The 20,423-nt window shown below is 44.5% G+C and overlaps 1 protein-coding gene across 1 annotated transcript; it reads left to right on the plus strand.

Annotated features, from left to right (window-relative positions):
• On the plus strand, positions 1–2,366 carry HOXC8 (homeobox C8). The gene is made up of 2 exons (XM_044443172.1): positions 1–436; positions 2,074–2,366. Exons 1-2 carry the CDS (start codon positions 1–3, stop codon positions 2,364–2,366), a joined length of 729 nt encoding a protein of 242 aa, XP_044299107.1.
• The last annotated feature ends 18,057 nt before the right edge of the window (positions 2,367–20,423 follow it).

A 20,423-nucleotide genomic window follows, 5' to 3' on the forward strand; every position in this document is an offset into this window, starting at 1 on the left:
ATGAGTTCCTACTTTGTCAATCCTCTTTTCTCCAAGTACAAAGGCGGCGAGTCCCTGGAACCAACTTACTACGATTGCAGATTTCCACAAAGTGTAAGCAGAAGCCATGCTCTCGTGTACGGTCCGGGCACCACGGCTCCCAGCTTCCAACACCCTTCACACCACGTCCAAGAGTTCTTCCACCACGGAACCTCGAGCATCTCCAACTCTGGATACCAGCAAAATCCTTGCGCCCTGGCGTGCCACGGAGACGCGTCTAAATTCTATGGATACGAAGCCCTACCAAGGCAGTCGCTTTATGGTGCCCAGCAAGAGGCGGCCGTGGTACAATATCCTGACTGTAAATCCTCTTCCAACAGTAACTCTAGCGAGGGACAAGGGCATTTAAATCAAAATTCTTCTCCCAGTCTCATGTTCCCATGGATGAGACCTCACGGTTAGGATCATTTTTTTCCCTCCTTCCTCCTTAAATGTGTTCTTTTCTATTTAAGCAAAGAAAGGGGTTGGGAAGGGGGGGGGGTGTCTGTATTTTGAAGAGACAGAGAAAGGCAGATAGAGAAATAGAAGGGTTGCTTAAGATACCATTTCTTCTTCCTGTTTGGGCGGGTTGTGTGTGTGTGTGTGTGTGTGTGTGTGTGTGTGTGTGTGTGTGTGTGTGGTGAGGGGGGTGTCTTTCTTTTTACAAAGTAAACAAGGCTACAGTTGGCTTCAAAAGCCAGCAAGGTGATTTCTGGGTTTAAATCACAATAAAGTAAAACTTTTTTTTAATGGCTTGCCTCAAGGAGAGCAATAAGATATAGGTCCCACGAGGTTATTAGCATGTTGATAATACGCTGCTTTTCCTAAAATGTCATAGGGCTTTTCTTAACCGCTTGAGGTCTTCGGGGGAGGGGGGGACATTGCTTAAGAGTGCTGGGATATTAAAATGAAAAGTTTAAACTTTTAAAAGCCAACTTTGTTCAGAGATTTATTATTAGTATTAAGGAAAAGAGGTGAGATCCTTAAAATGCCTGGCACAACAACAACATTCCTAGCAATGCCAATAGCAACTCTACAGATTGCTAGATTTAGCTAAACTTTATTGAAATGACCCACACAAAAACGCCCCACAGACTGCTGGAATACTTTTCCCCGGGCAAGTTCCACCTTCCTATAATCTAACTTAAAAGCCTTTTTAATTGAAAGCACACGAATTAATTCAAAACACATGAAGCCAGGTTGTTCTTAAGAGGGAAATTAAAGGGCAGGTTGATCTGTATGTGCTCCCTTCTTTAGAAGCCAGTGGTCCTAGAAGGGTAGCTCGGAGATGGCCCAGAAAGTCTTCAAATCCGGCATACAGAGCAGAAGAAAAAATGAAAAGTGATAGCTAGGACTGAAGGGATTCCTAAGTGAAGGTCTAGTAGGACAATTCTGAAAATAGGATATTTGTGGAGTTTGAGATGACATACCTAGCAAATATATACACATGCATGTATGTCTGTATATACTGTAGTCTACAATTATAATTAAGGGATTTGCTTTAAATACAATCTGTGTGTGTGTGTGTGTGTGTGGGTTGCTACAGTCATGCAAAGGGACGCATAAGACACAACCTCAAATAGCAGAAGCTCAGTTAAGAAAGAAAAGGGGGGAAAGTCCCCAGAAATGAATGGGGCGACCTGGCTCGTGGAATGCCTGCCCTGGCGTTCACCAACAAAGTCTGGGGGACGAGGAGGCGATCTTTTCAAGAGCGATATTTGCCCTCGGAAGCCAAAAGTCAATATTGCACTTCTAGGGGAGGGTGGGGGTGGGGGAAGTGGCCGCGAGTCCTGCTGCTATTTTATGGGAATCGAGGGCTTCATTCCTCCGAGCGCTGGAATGCTACGGGGGCTGCAGGAGAGGGGAGGCAAAGCAGGCGGACAGGAGCCAGGTTGGCTTTTAGGAGAGGGGATCCCAGCAAGGAGAAGAAGAGCCCTTAACGAGCTGCCATCATCACCATCATCATTATTGCTATTATCGCTATTATTATTATTATTATTATCATCATTATTATTATCATCATTGTTGTTGTTGTTGGTTGTTGCTGTTCCCCAGCTCCCGGAAGGCGCAGTGGCAGGCAGACTTACAGCCGGTATCAGACCTTGGAGCTAGAGAAGGAGTTCCTCTTCAACCCCTATTTGACACGGAAGCGGCGCATTGAGGTCTCTCACGCCCTAGGACTGACAGAGAGGCAGGTCAAGATCTGGTTCCAGAACAGGAGGATGAAATGGAAGAAGGAAAACAACAAGGATAAACTCCCCGGAGCCAGGGATGAGGAGAAAACGGAGGAGGAAACTAACGAGGAAGAGGAAAAAGAAGAGGAGGAGAAAGAAGAAAGCAAGGACTGAGCCCTCTCAGCTCCTTGAAGTCCTCGTTTTATGGCAGATGATAAATCGAGATGTTTACGACGGTCATTCGCTTTTATAGAGTATAGAATGGAGAGACTCACACACCAACAGTAACTACCTGTCAAACAGTTGTAGCCCCCTCTTTTATTGTCATAGAACTTCCCCTGCCCCCCCCTTGTATCAGCGTTTTTAAACATGTTATGTTAATTTTTTGTTTGTGCTCTTCCTTCCAATGAAATAAATAGAGAACTGGATTGACGACAGCCCCCTCCGTCCCCTGCATGATCTCTTTCCATATCCACGGACCGGCAGCAGCGACAGCACGCCCACCCCCTGCACGCCTTGCCTTATTCCACTTCAGAACCAAATATTGGCGTCTTATGGATTGATCTGGAATAGGAAGGACTCCTGCTTTTTCTCCACCTTCCCCCTCCCCAATTTTAATAATGTAAAGGGGGCGCGAAGGAGGGCGGGAGTGCTCGAAAATGTTTCCTGCTTGGTCTTAAAAGAAAAAGGGTCCAGCCCCACAGCGAGCGAGCGAGCGAGCCTGTCTACCTACGCATCCTTCCCTGCGACGGTCCATTTATGCTTTTCACGTTTAGCTGTCAGTAGGCACCTATCGAAGGAACTTGTGGGGTGGGAAGATGGAGACTTGACAGATGTCTGACGACAAATCCACATGCTTCCTAGTTTTCCATGAATATATGCGTACTTAGCATCTACCTACTCACGCCCTGTGATCTGGCAGTCAAAGACTGTCACCCTAACTGGGGAAGAGGTCCCTAAAAATCAGTGGGGCTTCAGGCTGAGTAAACAGGTTTAGGACAGCTGTGAAGGACATGGAGCTATCCAATGTTTTCCACAGGCGTTGTTTACTAGATTACTTGTGTGAGCACTCGAAATTCTTAACATACTACCTAATGGGAAATCTGCAATAACCATCTATTAGCAACAAGGTGGGGGCTTACACATTCTGCAAGCAAGCAAGCAAGCAAGCAAGCAAGCAAGCCACAACCAACTTAGTTGAGATCATTTTAAAAAGAAGTGGTGTATTGCCCTAATGCAAGCTACTAAGTAGCAGAATAGGATGATGATGATGATGATGATGATGATGATGAAAAAATAAAAATACAAAAAACATTGTAATGTATCTTATCACTACCTATAGAAGGAGTCATGCTTTGAAAGTATTTGTAATGCGGTTTTGTTGTCGTATGTTGCTGCTTATTTTTCTTGGAAAAAAATAATTCCCAACAACTGAAACTGCCTAGATAAGAACGCACAGTATTGTATTATTTTATTGTGCTTATAATGTAGTTTAGGACTTAAATTGCACTGAATGTATAGTTATCTATTTGTCTTGACTTATCTGTTAATGCAACATGCTCGAATTACACACACACAAATATGTCATTTGTTTTATGTAAGCCCATAGTCCTCTGCGTGTTCAAAACTCTGAATGTAGCAATTTCTGCCAGAAACCCAATTCTGGAACCCGTGGATTTGTATTGTATACGTGAGACATTACATAAATAAACAATAAAAATAAGGGGAAAAAAGTACCGAGGTTTCTCAAATAACTTGGCTGTTCTTTGGACCCATACAAGCATTCCTCCTACCTCAGGAAGTCCTGGGGCTCCATCTATACATTCAAGTGACCTGACAGTTCAAAACCAAGACTCAGGTTTTCGCTTCCCAAGACACTAGGCACTATGTTGGTACTTGGGTTTAAGATTTCTGCTGCATGGAGTTGGAAACAAGAGGAGCCGTGAGATTTGGGATCACATGTGGCTCAACATTCAGGCAGCCACTGAGTAAGCAAAAGCTGCTGGGGGAAGATTACACCCCTCATATTATGACCAAGAGTTCACTGCTGGAGTTATGAATTCATGTGAGGTGGTCTCCTGGGCTGCAGTCATAAGGACACCAGGTAGGAACAAGTCCTATTGAAAAGGGAGGAACAGACTTCCCAGCAGGTATGTCTGGGGCTGAGTTTCACATAACACAAACAATCCAGTAAGTGTACATGGGTTCATGAAGTCACCCTTCCTTCAGATTATTCCCCTTCCCCAAGTCCAAATTCAGCTTTCTGCCATATTGCTACCTTCCAGATTATGACCTCTATTGCTCTTAAACATTATTTTCTATAAAGTCTAGAAATATATGTCCCTTCTCTTCTTCTTGCATGTTTAAACTATAATCACAGGAAATATTTTCTTTTCAGAGCCATTTTTGTATGTGGGGTGGAGGGGGGGCACCCCACTGATCGTGTCATAGTCTGGTATTTCACTGTAATGGGAGAGGTGAGTATTCATGTACAGAGAGGGAAATGAACTGAAGGGATCGGTGTTTCTTAGGTCCCAGCCCAGATCAACCCTACCAAGGACGGAAAAGAGGCATGACAGAGACATTTACATGAGCTTTGCCATGGCATGGGTTTCTTTATAAAAACACCCCCGGACTGTACAAGAACACTATCAGAAAAGTGAAGGCGCATTCTAAATAATATTTCTCCCGCATGAGCGTATACACATGAGCGTACACACACACACACACCCGCCTTGCACACTCTTTACTTGACAAAATGCAGTTGGCCAATATATTTAGGCACATGTTTGTGTGCTCTCTCTTTTCTTCTTTCCACATATCTATTTATTGGTTTGATACAGATGTGTGTATGTGGAGGGAATGTGCGAGAGAGAGAGAGAGAGAGAGAGAGAGAGAGAGAGAGAGAGAGAGAGAGAGAGAGAGAGAGATTCCTATATCTGGTTTGCTGTGAAATGGACTACGTCCTACATTGGTATTTGGTATGAAAGTGGACAGATTGTTTACATGGATACATCCAGATAAGGCATTGCAAGATTCCTAAGATACAACCTGGCTTAGTGGACTGAATCTGGAAAAGATACTGGATAGTTGGGAACATTCTTAACTCCCCCTCCAAAAAAATTCCCAGTCATTAAGTCCTTAAACAAATTCATGACTTAAATGTGTGTGTGTGTGTGAGAGAGAGAGTGCGCTCATGCCCATGCGCCTGCGTATAGTAGTGCAAAGTGCTTGACAACTGAACAAGGGGAAAGGTGGTGTGATGCACGTTTCTGTCACATCCATACATCTGTTCTTCACTGTTCTTGATTATACCAGCTGAGTTCCTGTGTTTGTGTTTAGAGATCTTGGCGAGATGGTGGCTACTCTCGAATACTGAATGGATTTTCTGAATGTGGCCGCTTCGGTGCCACAAGGAACTCCAGAACCTGAAAAATAACAGGAGCCTACAATGCCTGTAAAGGAACATGCTTTCCCAAACACAAAGGGCACAGTCTTTATAGCACAAGGCATGCCATGAAGGGAGGGTGACTTTGCAGCTTCTAAAATTCTAGTTCTGTTGGACTGGGAGAAAATACGGCTTTTTTATGATTGCGCGCAGTACCATAATGAGTGCATAACGCAGGCAGACTTTTGCACCGCTGTGATAGAATTTGAATCCACAACACAAAGTCATCGTTCTTGTCCATAAAGGCACACACCCCTATTATTAAATGGCATATCCTTGGGTGGACATCCTAGATACCATCAATTCGCCTGCTCTTTGCATGGGATGGACAATAAAGCTTGCCATTGTAGAGACTTTATGAGGCCGCAGAGTAGAAAGGTAAGCCGTTTTATTACTCACCATAACTAAGGCAAGGCTGGGCCTATCTAGAGATATGCACACATACACCCATGTACGTGTGTGTGTGTGTGTGTGTTTCCGGACGTATATGGCATCTACATGTGTGCTTTTAGAGCTCATCTCTCTCATACACCATCATCCTCCATGGGTTGAACTGAAAGTTGACCCACATCTTTCAAAACCAGGCTTGAGATCATCTTATCATCCAATTAACTAACTCAAAACTGTTCTCTTTACCGATCATTTTCTTTCTCTCCTCCCACCTTACTCCCAAGTGCTTAAGGAAGTTACTGGATAGGCAATTCTACAGTGATTTTAAGAAGCTGCAAGAAGAGGAGAACTTAGTTAATTTCAAAATTAAGGATTTGAGAGTCAGGAGGGGGGCAAACAGAAAAAGAAGAGCTGCATCTGCATTCTATCTATCATATTTAAGTCCACATTCCTAAGTGGTTTGATTTGAAGGAATCTCCCAAACGAGACTTATCTATCATAGGGTTAGGAGTTAAATTATTGAAATTGCAAGGAAAAGCTGTTACATTTGGGGAAAATGTTTATGGCTTATAGTCAATACAACCAAGTCGCATCTTTAGATGACATGCTTTTTTATTATTTTTTGGTAATCACTCCATCATTTGAAGGGGTGGGGGGAGAGGGAAAAGGCCATTTTTATGGGACAAAGTAATTTGAAAGAGGATAACGCTTTTCACAAAGTGGCTGATTCGGAAATGATCATTACTTCAGTATTACTGAAATGAGATTCATCCACCCGCCTGGAGTAAGAAATATCATCCTATTCTGCACTTTTTTTTATTAGCCAATCAAAATTCCTTCAAACCTCCATTTGTGATTTGTGAAAAATATAATTCCTCGAAAAGCTGCACTGGAGCATATTGCTCATTTTCTCTTAATTTATTATTCTAATCACAGCAGCCGTTACATGATAATGCACCCATTAAGCGGGCGGGGGTGGCGGTAGTGGAGGGTAGGACTGCTTTCGATTCGATGCTTGGAAATGTACACAAATGCTATTTTATATGCACGTACATAAGTTTAGAGGTCCAGGTTTTCCAACAGACATTGAGAATAATGAAAGGGAAAAGTTTCCAGGTAATAACAAAGAGAAGTTAATTTTCTATCTTTCCCCACCCCGCTCTCCTTCCTTGCTTGCTTCCTCCCAGCTTTCTTCATTCTATTTCTTCTCTCTTTCTATCTGCTCCAACTTCAAACAAGTTGGCAACCTGGTTTCCCTCTTGCAAAAGGTACGCAGGTTTTCAATCTCATCCCCTCCGCCTCCTGCAGCCGAACGCAAAGTAAAATCTGCATCACCTAAAGGGAAGAAGTGTGCAGCAATTTCCAGGAACAGGGATTTCCATGAAGCGAATGTGGAACAGAAACAAAAGAAAGGCAGGGAAATGTGTCGGAGCTGTGCTTTGCAACGGATGAAAACCGCAGGACAGGTTGTGTTCCTGCAGGAGAGATTTTTAAAATCCTGCTCTCCGCAGAACAGGAACAAAAGAAACGGGGTCGGGGGGAGATGTGTAGGAGCTACACTTTGCGATGGACAAACACTGTGCAAGACAGGTTATGCTCTTGGTGGAGAGAGAAAAAAATCCTGCTCTCTTTATGGACCCCTTTCTCCCTTGAAAATGGAGAGTCCATTGTCTCCAGAGCCACTGTTGTGACGGTTCCTTCCTCGTTGTAACTTTTAACTACCTGTTATAAAATTTATTGGCGGTTTGTAAAGTGAAAAAAGTAATTTCCCTTCCATCCGGTTGGATTACAACCTATAATGTGGTTTCAGACAGATACACACTTGCATGATTACTGAGAAACACACCCTTCTTTTCCCCAAAGGAAAACATTGAAATATAAAAAGTGTGTCTAAGTGCATGAGAAATAAAAGGCAATGCATCGGAGCAACCCAGTCCTATCCAAATCCCCTGGAATGCAGGTAAAGCCTGGCTGACATTAAGATAAAAGGTTTCCTCTCCAAGTCTTTTCTCACCCCAATTTCTATTCACCCTCCAAGATTATGACTTCTTTTTATAGGTGTTTGCTCAGTTACCAGAGTTCATATTGTCGGTTTTGTCCATTTGGAGGTTTATCCAGATGTCAGTCCCCAGCTATCTGTCTATCTAGGTATCTGTCTCTGGGCTACTGCTTACTCTGACCTAGAAAGTCTAAGGGAAAATTATTTCTCGACGTCTCTTGATGCTCTTGGAATAATCTTCTGTCAGTCATACCGGTTTGCCTTGATTCAAACAAATATTTTAACCACAGCCCCAAAATACCAGTGTTGTGATACCGACACAACGACATTTCTGAGACTAAAATCTTAGTATAACTCTTTTAAAGGGTGCGGTCTTTCTGTCATCAAATATTCAGAAATTCTACTAGCCGGACATACCCAATACTTTCTATATGAAGTCCAAATCAACTAATGATGGAAAGCGCTCCCGTTGGAAAGCCCTCTTCACTATTTGGGGTATTTTAAGGCTACCCGGTAGACCAGTCGTCCCATTTTAAGGTGGCGTAATTACGCGAGCACGTTGTATTCCTGTAAGACCAGATCCCTCTTGTAATTAAGGCAAGAACTGACGTGTAGGTTTCCACTGAACGTGAGCTGGGATGCAGGAGTTGCGCTCGTATCGTGCAGCAGATTGCCGTGTTCTGCAGGAAAGGCGAAGGGTGGATGTTAAGGAAATGCAAATGACGGACAGGGCAAGAGCCCGAGAGGACTCACCTTGTCCTAGGAGCGATGCTGCTGGGGGAGAAGGTTAAGTGGGAGCTTTGGGGGCGGGCGGGGGGGAGGATAAATGAAGGCTACTTTTTGGCGCACCTATACACCTAGATCTAGAATCTGCACATTTGCCCCCCTCCTTTTCCTTTTAATATTCCCAAGTTGCATCCAAGGTGCAACCGGACATGTAAAAATCGGGGCGGCGGCGGGGTGGGGGGGGGGTGAATGGCCCTGGTGGCTTTGCCACTTGACTAAGCAAATAAGAGCCAGAATGGAAACAATAAGGAAATTAGCAGCGACAATAGGAAGAGGAGCATTGCATGATGGGCACCCAGCACCAACCTCCCCCCGTCTGCCCCCCCACCGCATATTCTCTTGTTTTCTCCCCCCCACCCCCCAGGAATGAATAAATAGGCTTAAAAACGAAAGCAGTCGCTCTTCTTCCTCTGTCAGATCTCTCCAAATGTATCCGGTATTAATGCCTTTTAATGAGCGAAAACGGGGGTGAGGGCATTAGAAGAGGAATATTTTAGAAGCTGTGTGTGTGCGCGCGTGTGTGCGCCCATACATTACACACGCACTCACACACTCACACACATTTATACACACGCACGCACACGCACAGGCATGCACATATACGCACGCCCACACGCACATGTAGATATCTAGAAAGAATTCTATAAACATGGCGACAGAGAAGAGCATTTGCACTCGTCACAAAAATGCAACGCATTCTTGGTTGTTTGCAGAAAATTTACAGCTGAGCAATAAAAGTTTACGACTGAATCACAAGTTGGATTGGCCACAGGAAGTCATGTGGACTCCATCCATGAACGTGAACTTTTTATTGTGGTTTCTCTTATGACTCTTTCGCAGTAGTCCTTCCTTTAACAGTCCAAGCTGTGCCAGTGAAACGGGGGTACGATGGTATCTGTATTTTTTTTCCCTTTAATTATTATTAGCATTTTTCGCGGGGCGGGTGGGTGGGAGGAATTTTGAATTGTCTCGGTTCTTTTTTTTTTTTTCTTCTTTCCTTTTTTTTTTTCCTTGGGGTTGGAATTGTTGGTTGCTCTGGGCATTTTAGGAATAATGAGTTTACTGCTGCGGCTGGTTGCCTCCTCCTCCTCCCATTCTCCACCCCTTGGGGCAAAACGCAACACATTTCCTTGGGAGGATGCAGTGACGAGGGGGACAAGGAGTTGTAAATACCTTTAATTTTTTTTTTTTTAAACGGGAAAAAAAAGAGATGCGAGCCAGGTCTTCTCCCTACCCCATGCCATGTTCAAAAAGAAAAGGACTATTTTACGTTTGGGTTTCTTTTCCTTCTTTCCGTTTTTCCCCTTTTTTCCTTTTTGTTTCTCTCTTTTTTAAAACATATATATACGTTTCTGTGGAGCTGAACGCAGCGTCAGCGGAACAGAAAAGAGGCAGAAAAGAAAGAGAGAGAGGGATTGAGAGAGGGAGAGAGAAAGAGAGAGAGAGGGGAGAGAGACTCTGGTAAGTGTTCCCTTATTGGCTAAAATGTGTAACTAATGATCCATGGGCGATGGGTGTTAAAGATAATGATGCATCGTTTTCGCGAAGCAGACGAGAAGAGGGGTGTAGCCTGCTTATGACAGAATATGATCAGGAAGGATCGGCGCAAATGTGGTTAATTCGGGGGGGAGCGGGGCTTGGCGAGTGCTGATGTCACTGCGGTCTGGTTTGCTGGCGAGCGAGGGTCCCGGCTGCAGCCTGCCTCCCCTTTACAATGGTGCAGTGTTTACTGGGGTGGGGAGTATGGCGGGAGGGCTCCGGGAAAGGAAGCGCGGGGGGGGGGGGGGGGGGAGGGGGGGGGAGGGGGGAGGGATCGAGGAGGGGGAGAAAGCGCTTGTGGCAGTACGGTCCACCGGTTAAAGTCAAGGAGAGTGTCCGGGCAGCGCATCCGAGGGGCAAACGTCATTGGAGCCAATGCAATGTCTGAAGGTGCTTTTTCAAAACAAACAAACAAAAAGAGAAAACAAACAAACAAACAAGCCCACCGTCGCAACTTTTCCTCCGAGCGATGGAGCGCGGTGGGTACTTCGGGCACATGCGCAGTGCGCCTCCTCCAGGAAACTGCGAGAAGCCCCCCTGGTGTACAGCGAGCGAGAAGGCGAGCCGGAGTGCCATTTTTAATGAGCAATTATGGGCTGGCTCTATTTGTTGTGTATCAGGAGGGTTCTTACCTTTCCACTCCTTCCCGCCAGCTCCCCCTCTCCCCGCGCCAACACATGGTTCCAATTGGCTTTGCCGGACGCTCATCCTTTGAGAAGTGAATTTTAGTCTATTTTTAGAAGTGGGTCTTCCCCCTTTTTTGCCTGTTTCTCCGCTGTGTCAGCCTCACGCTTTGGGGCGGAAAGGTGCTATCCTATATAACGAGCAATAATCCTGGCTTTCTCGCTCTCTCGATCTGATTTGGTAACTGTATAAATCGTTTAACATGCTTTGTTTGGGTTTGTCCATTCCGACCATGTACTGGTGGCAGGGGCTCTATTTTCAATGCACTGTGTGTGGAAACAGCTGGATGTGCTCGTGACTCGATTTTGGAGAGGTCTAACTTTGGCTAAGAGCGTTCCTTTCCATCGTTTTAGAAGACTGCAGGAGATGCCCCCCTCTCTCTCTTCCCCTCTCTCTGGCTTTCTCTCTGGCTTGCTTTCTTTCTTTCTTTCTTTCTTTCTTTCTTTCTTTCTTTCTTTCTTTCTTTGCGTTTCTAAGCTTCCCCCTGAGCAAAATATAGTTATCATTACATTACATAACACTGTATTTTTATACGTTTATATGGTGAAAGGCATCCACTGCTGAAAAAAGGGATGCTGAAAATATTATGTCCCCTTTTCGGGGAGTCCAGAGACCTAGTCAGGATTTTCTGCAGTTAACATATTCCAATTATTACAAACTAATCAAACAATAATAATAGCAAACAAATATGCAGAGGATCAGGCTGGCGACAAAAGGGTGGGGGAGGGGAACAAAGGCCGAGGTCCCTTCCTGAAACATTATAATTGGCTTCCCCTTGCCAATACTAATACAATATGTGGAAATGCAAATCTTTGGAAGGGCACCCGGCTCGCCTCTCATTTTTAGGTCTTTCAGCCGGATTCCTTAATGAAATATTTAACACATCCTCCATCAAGGTTTATAAAGGCCTCAGCACAATTAAATTTGCCACTGCACAGGGCTCTGTTTTTGAAGCGACTTCTAGCTGGATCGCTGTGTGCGCTGCAATGAATGACTATTGTTTATTAAAGTGGCCAAAGGAGCTGTCCCTTTCCTGTGGGGTGGCGTTCAGAGAAATCTGATCGAATGCCCCCGCTTGTGCCAGCCATCTGATTCTTGAGGGAAGCAGCGGCGCTGGTGGCGGCCATCAGCAAACCTTTTAGGGCTGTAAATAAAAGAAGGAAACACAGCAAGTGGTAAGTGGGTTCTGTGTATATGGAGGGAGGGATGGAGGGATGCATAGGTGGTAAGGGAGTCTGTGTCTGGCTGTGCTTCTGGGACCCTCACCCTGACCTGTGGTCCATTTGGGGTTCCCTTGTTCTACAGGGAGGGCTGCACGTAGACGTGGGGCAAATTCGCTTGGTTTGCAGCCCATGCGTCCTGAAATGGGAGGCAGCCACCCCAGTCAGCGGGAGAGGCTAGTCCTTGTATAACTGTGTTTTGTTTCAAGGGTGTCGAAAGAGACCCCTGCGGCTTTCTGGCCAACATTATGGGTGAGGCATGGCAGGCGCATGCAGCTTCTCTCCATGGGCTTGGGTGAATCTTGTGCTGTGGTGTAAAGGTGAATTTTGGTGTCTGATCAAACAATGATTATTTGAACCACGTGGTTGCTGAGGTGCATTTCTTCTTCTTCCTCTCCTCCTCCTCCTCCTCCTCCTCCTCCTCCTGTCCGTGTTTCTGGAGTTGCCATGTCTGTTTTCTTCCGTAGAGTGAGGCTTGTTGGGAGATTTTCTTTCAGCTGAGAATCTGTCTCAGATTTCTTAGATACTGATAACTAAGATTCTGAATTATCAAATGTTATTGTCGTGTCTTTTGCTCCAGCCTTGTGTAACAATCACTTACAGGGCAGAGGATTGCCCATACAAAACACATTTTAAGGTATTGATTTTTGTCTTTAAGCTGACATATTGCTGTTGTTCATAAACTCAGAACATTTGAGGAGATATAAAAGGAGGAATAAGGGTCTGATTTATTCTCTGCATTTTACAGACTAAACGAAATGAATGGCATCTATTATCTAGAACATCCCCTTAGACTGGGGACTATAGTGAAAAGACCCAAGTGAGACTGACATGCAGGTTCAGAAAAGAAAAGGAATAGGTTGTTGGCAACATTCAGGACCAAAATCTGATAATATGATTGTTACATTGGCCCCTGGCACTGCTTTTATTCCTTGATAGGGATCATAAACACTGTAGTAAAAGTGAAAATTGAAAACCACAAATTTGACATGTAAATATAAATCATAGATCTTTATTAAAAGGTGGCCAGGACTGTAATAAAAGCAGTTGAAAAGAACTGTACGATTTTACAACTACAATACTGCCAAGACATTTCGTTACAGCAACAAAACTCATGATGAAAGGCAACTATTCCCAATAATAACAATAATAATAACCAATCTATGCTAGCATGTATCAATTTGTCAACTCGGAACCATGAGAGAAATAGCGAGATGAAAGGGAGCTGGCAGGAAAGTGAGTGGCTACCTGTGAAAGAATAAAATGGGTCAAACTTTTAAAAATGACCATTGTTATAATGTATCTTGAAGCCTTGTGACAAACAGATTTCCATTCTGTTCCATAGATAAAGAGGAACCGAAATACTGATGGTGTATGAGGAACTGAAAGATGGGGCACAGGGTATAATCACCGTTTCTTAAATCATGGGTCAGTGTAGCAGTGCCAGTTACAGGCCATTTGCTGACAAGAATTAAATTCCGACTGTAAAGCAGCGACGGTACTGAAAGTCTTAACTCTGAGTTATTTCTTAAAAATAAAAATCAAGAGGTCGGGGAGAAGAGAATCTCAGCCTTTGTTTCCAGTGGTTCTGGCATGTGTGTGCGTGTGAGCACGCGTGCACGTATCCGGAACCTCGCTTCCTACAATGCGCAGTGCAGCAGTTCCCCGTGCTCGGCCTGTGCCGCTATAAATTGCTCGGCATTCATTTCAATGGGAGATTTAAGTATGTACTTCATTCCTTCTGTGAAACCAATTTGGAATCTTACTAAATAGTCTTTTTATTTCTAGATTGCTTCCATACAGATTTTGAGCTCACTCAAATTTGTATATGTGTGTATATATGTGTGTGCGTCTGTGTGGCCAATTAATGGCTAGAAATTAAAGTTCTGCTTAAGCCCAAAGGGTAAAAAAGTAGTATTTGGAAGAAGAAATGTAAGAGGTATAAGGAATTGTATCGTGAACCCAAGAAAGATGTTACCGAGTGTGTTTGTGCATAAGAATATAGACACACGCATGTACATGTGCACATACAGGGATGCTGTTTGTGCTCCCTTCCTTGCATTTCAAGAATGGCTCCTTCCTCTTTCGCTTGGAGTAGTCTTACAGAGCAGTATGATGTTTCTTGCCTGGAAGTTTATAGCCCAAATGTGTTTGGCTTTCAAAGAATTTCAGGTTTACATCCAGTTCCTTGATTGAATCAAAATGTACAGACCTGGCTGGATATGGTCATGTTTGAATCTGGTGCCTGGAAAAATATGTCTGTGCTGAAGTTCATATGCTCAGACCTGTTTATGTTTTCTATGACATTCTGTCTAACGTCTGGGTACCACTGGGTGAAGTTTGGGGCTATTTTGAGCATTGAAATGGATATGGCGAGTCAGGTGTTGCAAAATCATTTGTGAGGCCTCAGTCTGATCCACTGGAGTTTATTTCGGATAATTGAACCCAGCATCGTTCGTGGTTGACCGTGTGACTGTTTATATGCCCTGTTTCCTGCATGTATAAGATAAACCTGTATTGAGAAGGGGGGATCCATAAGGGAATGAGGCACAGGGTGCAATCCTGCCCTATAAAAACCCACTAGATTTTGCCGCTGATTTCAATGAGGTGTGTGCATAGCTCCCCCCCCCCCGCCCCCAATCATCCTTCTGTGGCACTTCACACACCAGCTAGATTTCGCCTGGCACCAGCTTTGCGGCAAAGTACAGCCGCGCTCTCAACAAATTAATAGTATTTCTGGGGTTTACACAGCCTAGATCTAAATCGCAGTCTAAACAGAAAGGCTTGGGGTTGTTCCGCTCCTCCGAAAACGCACGACTCGCTGGCTCCCGCTGGATTAAATGTCGGGCCCCGTGGTCGTGATCCGGGCGTGCAGCTCGGTGAACGCCCGCCGCTGCCCTTTTGGCTCGAGCACCAGTTCCTCCGGTGGCCTGGGGTCTGCTTCCCCGCCTCGGGTTGCCCGGGTGGGCGCACGGTCCTCGCTCGCCTCGCTGCGGACGCGCGGCTCGCTTTGAGCCGCCCCGATCGGCGTTCGCAGGTCCACGCGCGCGCGCACCTTGTCCTGCCCGCACCGTGCGCGCCAGAGGTGACGATCCTGTCGTTCTTGCTTCCTTTCGTTTTGCCTCCCTTCGGCCCTTCCTTTTAATTGCGGCTTTCTTTTTGTTTACTTGTTTTGTATACTGCCACCAAGTGACTGAAAGTTGGCAAGCCAACAATTTCCCATTCGATCTCGCTTCCCCCCGCGCCGCGCACCCGCACCCGCACCCACACGCCCCCCGTTCCTTCGGACGGTGGCGGGAGAGTGCGGGGGAGAAGGAGTGAGGGCGAAATAGCCTTATTTCGCGACTGGAGAGTTCAAATGCTTGAGGGTGCGTGGATGCGGGGGGGGGGGGGTCGAGACTAGCCGGCCATAAAGGCCGGAATCGCAGAGTTTTTACTACTGGCAACCTAAGGCCGTCTCCTCCGCCCATTCCTTTTGCTGTCCCATAAACAACCCCCTATTAAGGGTCTGGATGAACAGTTCGTACTTTCAGAATTTGGTCTCTCAAGGCGATTGGGAAGTCGGCTGTTTGAGATGATATCTATTCACTGGAACTTTCTTGGTCGCCTGTTCGGCTCTTGTTTAAAGTGCCCCCCGGCCGGCCGGCCGCCCGCCCCGCGCGCCGCCGCCGCCGCCGCCGCTCATTCTGGAGCGCCGTGTTTTAAATCACTTCCACTGTTCAGACATTCATAAAAATAGATAAGGCGCGTCAGCTTCGGGACAGCACTCCCCCCTCTCTTTTTGGAAAAAGAATGGGTGTATTTAAGCAGATCTTAAAATATGAAATTGTGGCTCCATTAAAAGCTATGCAAATTGCCTCCGTTTCCTAAAGTGCAGAAAGGATTGCCTCTCCAAATATATAGTTTAATTCTGTCTAAGTGATCACCTCTTTTAAAAACACACATCATTAAGCCAACTAATATTGCGCCCTGACTTATTGTTTCTTTTGCATCTTCTTCTTTTCTTTTTCTCTCCCCCCACCTCTTCCTGGCGTCCTGAGATTAATTTTTCGCTCTCTCCCACCCCCATGTGCAAACAATAAAATAAAATAAGAACTCGTAGATAATGACAACCATTTCTCATGGTTGAATTATTCTTCCTGAACGTATTAAAATCGTATTCTTCTTTGTTTAATCTGTTCACGGGCATAAGTAGTTGCTTATATCCATATTTTATGTTGCTCTATAATATCACGCTTTATAATTTTTAAGCCGGTAGCTATTCTCCATGACAACTCGGTGTGACGTCATGACCGCAACTCTCTTGAATGTCAAAAGGAAGGAGGGAACCATTGTACGGAACATTTCCGTGCCATAAAACGGAGCAATCCATGTCAACCATAAAGTTCTTTAAACTGAACATTCTTGGGTGAAGTTTGCAGTGCTACCGAACCGTAATCCACAGTGCACAGGAGCGAGCAGAACACATGCATAGGCCCAAGGAACAAATAATATTTTTCTCTCCTCCACGAGCAGCATAGGACCACCACATTTTTTTTTTAATTACATGCGAAAGGAATAGTAAGTTGCTAAATTCACTTGGGGACATAAGTTGTCAGATTCGGCAGCCCCTCGCAAAATTCAGTCCGAGTTGCTGAATAGAAGAAGCGCCTTTTTAATTGACCCAAATTTAACGCAGAGCTACAGTGAAGGCAAACGCAGAAGGCTATGACCAACGTGCAGTGGCGCTTATGAGCCAGGATAGGTTTCGGACCTTGGAAGGGAAGTACAACCAAGAGATCTGGAATAAAAGAGAAAGAGATAAACAGACAGACAGACAGACACGAAAGTGGCATGCATGGTCTTGGCCAGGGAATTCTCCACAGAGACCCAAGGAGCTGAGAAAGGAACTTGAATCCCTTGTAAGGAACCACAACGCATTTATTCCAGACATTATTAAAAAGCATTTTCTTTTTCCCCGTCCTGCTTGCCAGCCAAAATAGTTTTGCCTATCTGGAAACGGTGTTTTGACATTCCCCAGAATGCCCAGCCCCCCCCCCCCCCGCTCAAAGTGTATAATGTTTAGGCGATTGCCTTCCATCCCTGCAATCCCATCTCCTCCTCCTGCCCCCATTGAATGCCCCCATTTGAGACCCCGGAGATTCCTCTCCAGCAAGTGCTTGGACTGTCCAATTGTGCAATTCCATGATTTTTTGCTTTGGAGCATAACCCTGGGTGCAGCGAGCATGTGCGCATGCACACGTGTATGTGTCTGTGTGCAAGAAAGCGGGCGAGGGAGGATTTGGCCCATGTGGGTCCTCCTACAGAGAGGAGCAGCAATCAGGATTTCCTGGGGAAAATTAAATTATAAGCTGTTTTCCGTGAGTTATGGAGTCGTAACAATAGAATCATAAACAAGCCAGCATATCACCTAACCACAAGAGATTTGCACGGGTGTATTTTAAACCAAAAGTTTTGCTTCTTTCTCCCTGCCAATGAAATATTCTGCAGGCCCAACATCAGAAGCAGAAATTATTTGATGTGGAGGGCAGGGGGAGAGAAAAAGGTATTCTTAAAAATCATGGAGGGCAACAAGGAAAAGGAAAGAAGGAAGGGTGGAAACAAGGCATAACGCCCATTACTATCATTGCAAATTATTTATCTGAGTACTTTGGTCAACAAGAATTAATTCTGTGGTTGTTAAACCTCACAAAACATTTATTCCAGCAATGCGGGAATAAAGTTTTAGTAATGCCAAGACAGAAATGCGTTGGGGGCAGGGAGAGAACCCTAAATGAAACTAGTAATCCACATATTGAAAATAGTCCAAATGTAATTATTGTGATGGAAGGGATGGTTCAAAAACTGTACAAATGTTATCATTCAGGCACAACTGGCTTGTGCTATTTATGTGACATATATTCTGGGCTAGCTCTGTGTGTGTGTGTGTGTTCTTCTGTAGCCATTTACGGGCAGAGGTAACCTTTGATTAAGAAGGTTATTCTGTAGGAGCAGGGATACCTCGAGAGCAAATACTCTAAATAAATAATTACAAGGCAAGGAATCCCCGCCTGTAATAAATGTCAAGTCTAAAAAGGCCAAGATAACATATATAAGGTGAGATCAGCTGCACAGAGGTATCCAGGATAAGGGGCCACGTGTAGAGTAGCCCAAAAGTCTGTGCTTCTCACACACAAATGGATGACCTCACTCCCTGTCCAGTTTCTTGGCATGTTCATTTGCTTTCAGTACATTTGTACCTAGATCTCTTTTTTACCAGCAAAAGGTGTGAACGTCTTACTCTGAAATGTATGCGTTGTATGCAGAACACATGTAAACACACACGGATCAGCATGCACGCACGCACGCACGCACACACACACACACACACGACTATGGTTACAGCAACGGTTGCCCTCTTCAGCCTCAAGGTACATGAATGAATGCAGCCCGGTATTACAGACACAAAATTAGACTGAGGACACAGTGTAAACAGTGTGTTTGTGTGGCGGGTGTCTGGAGGAGGGAGGCAGTTCTTATGACTCTGTCCATGAATAATAACAAACTTTTCCACGAGAGAGTGCAAGCCAATTCAACACATGAACGGGAGGCGAACACATTTGACCTGGGGCAACTTTGGATGCATATTTAAAGCCAACCAGACACAACCTGCATTTATGAATAGGCAGTTTTCTACACCTAGGCAACAGACTGGGTGAGAATTTGTGAAGGCTTTTTATTTTTATTTTTTTCTTTTTTGGCTGCTGTTGCGTTAACGTCTCAGCTGATCACTCTGTCATTAACGTCTAACAAAATCCTCTGTGTGTGTGTGTGTGTGTGTGTGTGTGTTTCTGTCTCTCTCTCTCTTGAAACAAACAGATAATTAAACAAATGAGTCTGGATTTGCATTCCAGAGCATGCTACAAAAATGAGAATCTGACAGCATCTTACTGGAGAGAGGGAGGGAGGGAGAGAGGGAGGGAGGGAGAGAGAGAGAGAGAGCGAGGACTCAATGATAGCTCTTGTTTCCTTTCAGCAATTAGTGGGGATACAAAACACATGTGTTGAGTGTGCATTTTTGGAGCTTTTCTCCAAATCAGTTCATCAATTCGCTAATTACAGCTGAGAGAGAGGGAGAATTCTAACGAGACATATTTTTCTCCTTTAACATCCGTGTGGGGGTAAAATCCGAGGTAAAAACAAAAAGGGAAAACAGCTTTTGAGTGAGGGGATGTTATTGTAGCTTTCTGTGGACTCTTTAACTCCAGGGGGGCAAGAAGGGGAGGAAGACCCAACTGCTATTCAAGAACTACTCGAGGACTTGTGCATATTTTCACTGCTGTGGAGCAGTTTTAATAAAACATCTGTTCTTGCTTCTGCTGATGAGTTTACATAATTGTTTGCAGACCAATTTAACCAGAAAGAGTCCTACCAATTTCCTTGTACATGTTTGTAGGAGAGGTGGAAAAGGGGAGAAGGAGAGAGGAGATGCCTTCTTGGACCAAATGCATTCTAGGAATCTTAAAAATGATTTTATTAAAATACTCATCATCACCATCATCTCAAGTCTCAATATGAAATCCATTACATCAAAAATGTTCAGCAGAGGGATATCACTAATAAAACCCTAACCCCTGCCTAAATTTACTGGCGATTCACCTAACCAAATGTTGAGAAAGGGTCGATGCTAAGTTTCTTTGCGCCAGCTGTTTTCCCTTCCCTATAATTTGACCAGACTTTTAGGAATTCTCTTCTGTTTAGAAAAGTAATAAAACACTCCATTTTCTCCACCCCAAATCACTGGGCACTTACACAGGTCTCCCCAAAACATCCTTTTAGGACCTATATAACACATTCCTTTCGCATCCCAACCCCATTTTATATCTGTAATCAACTCATCTTACAACTTTTAAGGGTCTAAGTTTAGAATTATTAGAAAAATGATATAAAGATGCTATCTTCAATGAATCAAACCAGTCAAGAAAGATGAGATTGGAGGCGTGCTGAAGTTCTGTTAGCTTTAATGGAATCCTTATTTACACTGGAGTACTTTATTAAAAAAACAAACAAACAGAAACATTGCTATGCAGTCTAAATACAAACATGCACTGGGCTGAGAATTCATGATCAAAAGAACTCTAACACCCATTGAAGAAGAAGAAGCAGAGGAGGAGGAGGAGGCAGAG

The sequence above is a fragment of the Varanus komodoensis genome, unplaced genomic scaffold (genome assembly GCF_004798865.1).
Source record: "Varanus komodoensis strain SLA01 unplaced genomic scaffold, ASM479886v1 scaffold41, whole genome shotgun sequence".
Lineage (NCBI taxonomy): Eukaryota > Metazoa > Chordata > Lepidosauria > Squamata > Varanidae > Varanus > Varanus komodoensis.

Bases quoted from the DNA above. Each gene is read 5' to 3' on its own strand.
- HOXC8 (XM_044443172.1), top strand. From the start codon at position 1: ATGAGTTCCTACTTTGTCAATCCTCTTTTCTCCAAGTACAAAGGCGGC. The intron at 437-2,073 runs GTTAGGATCATT...GCTGTTCCCCAG, and splicing joins CCCATGGATGAGACCTCACG to CTCCCGGAAGGCGCAGTGGC.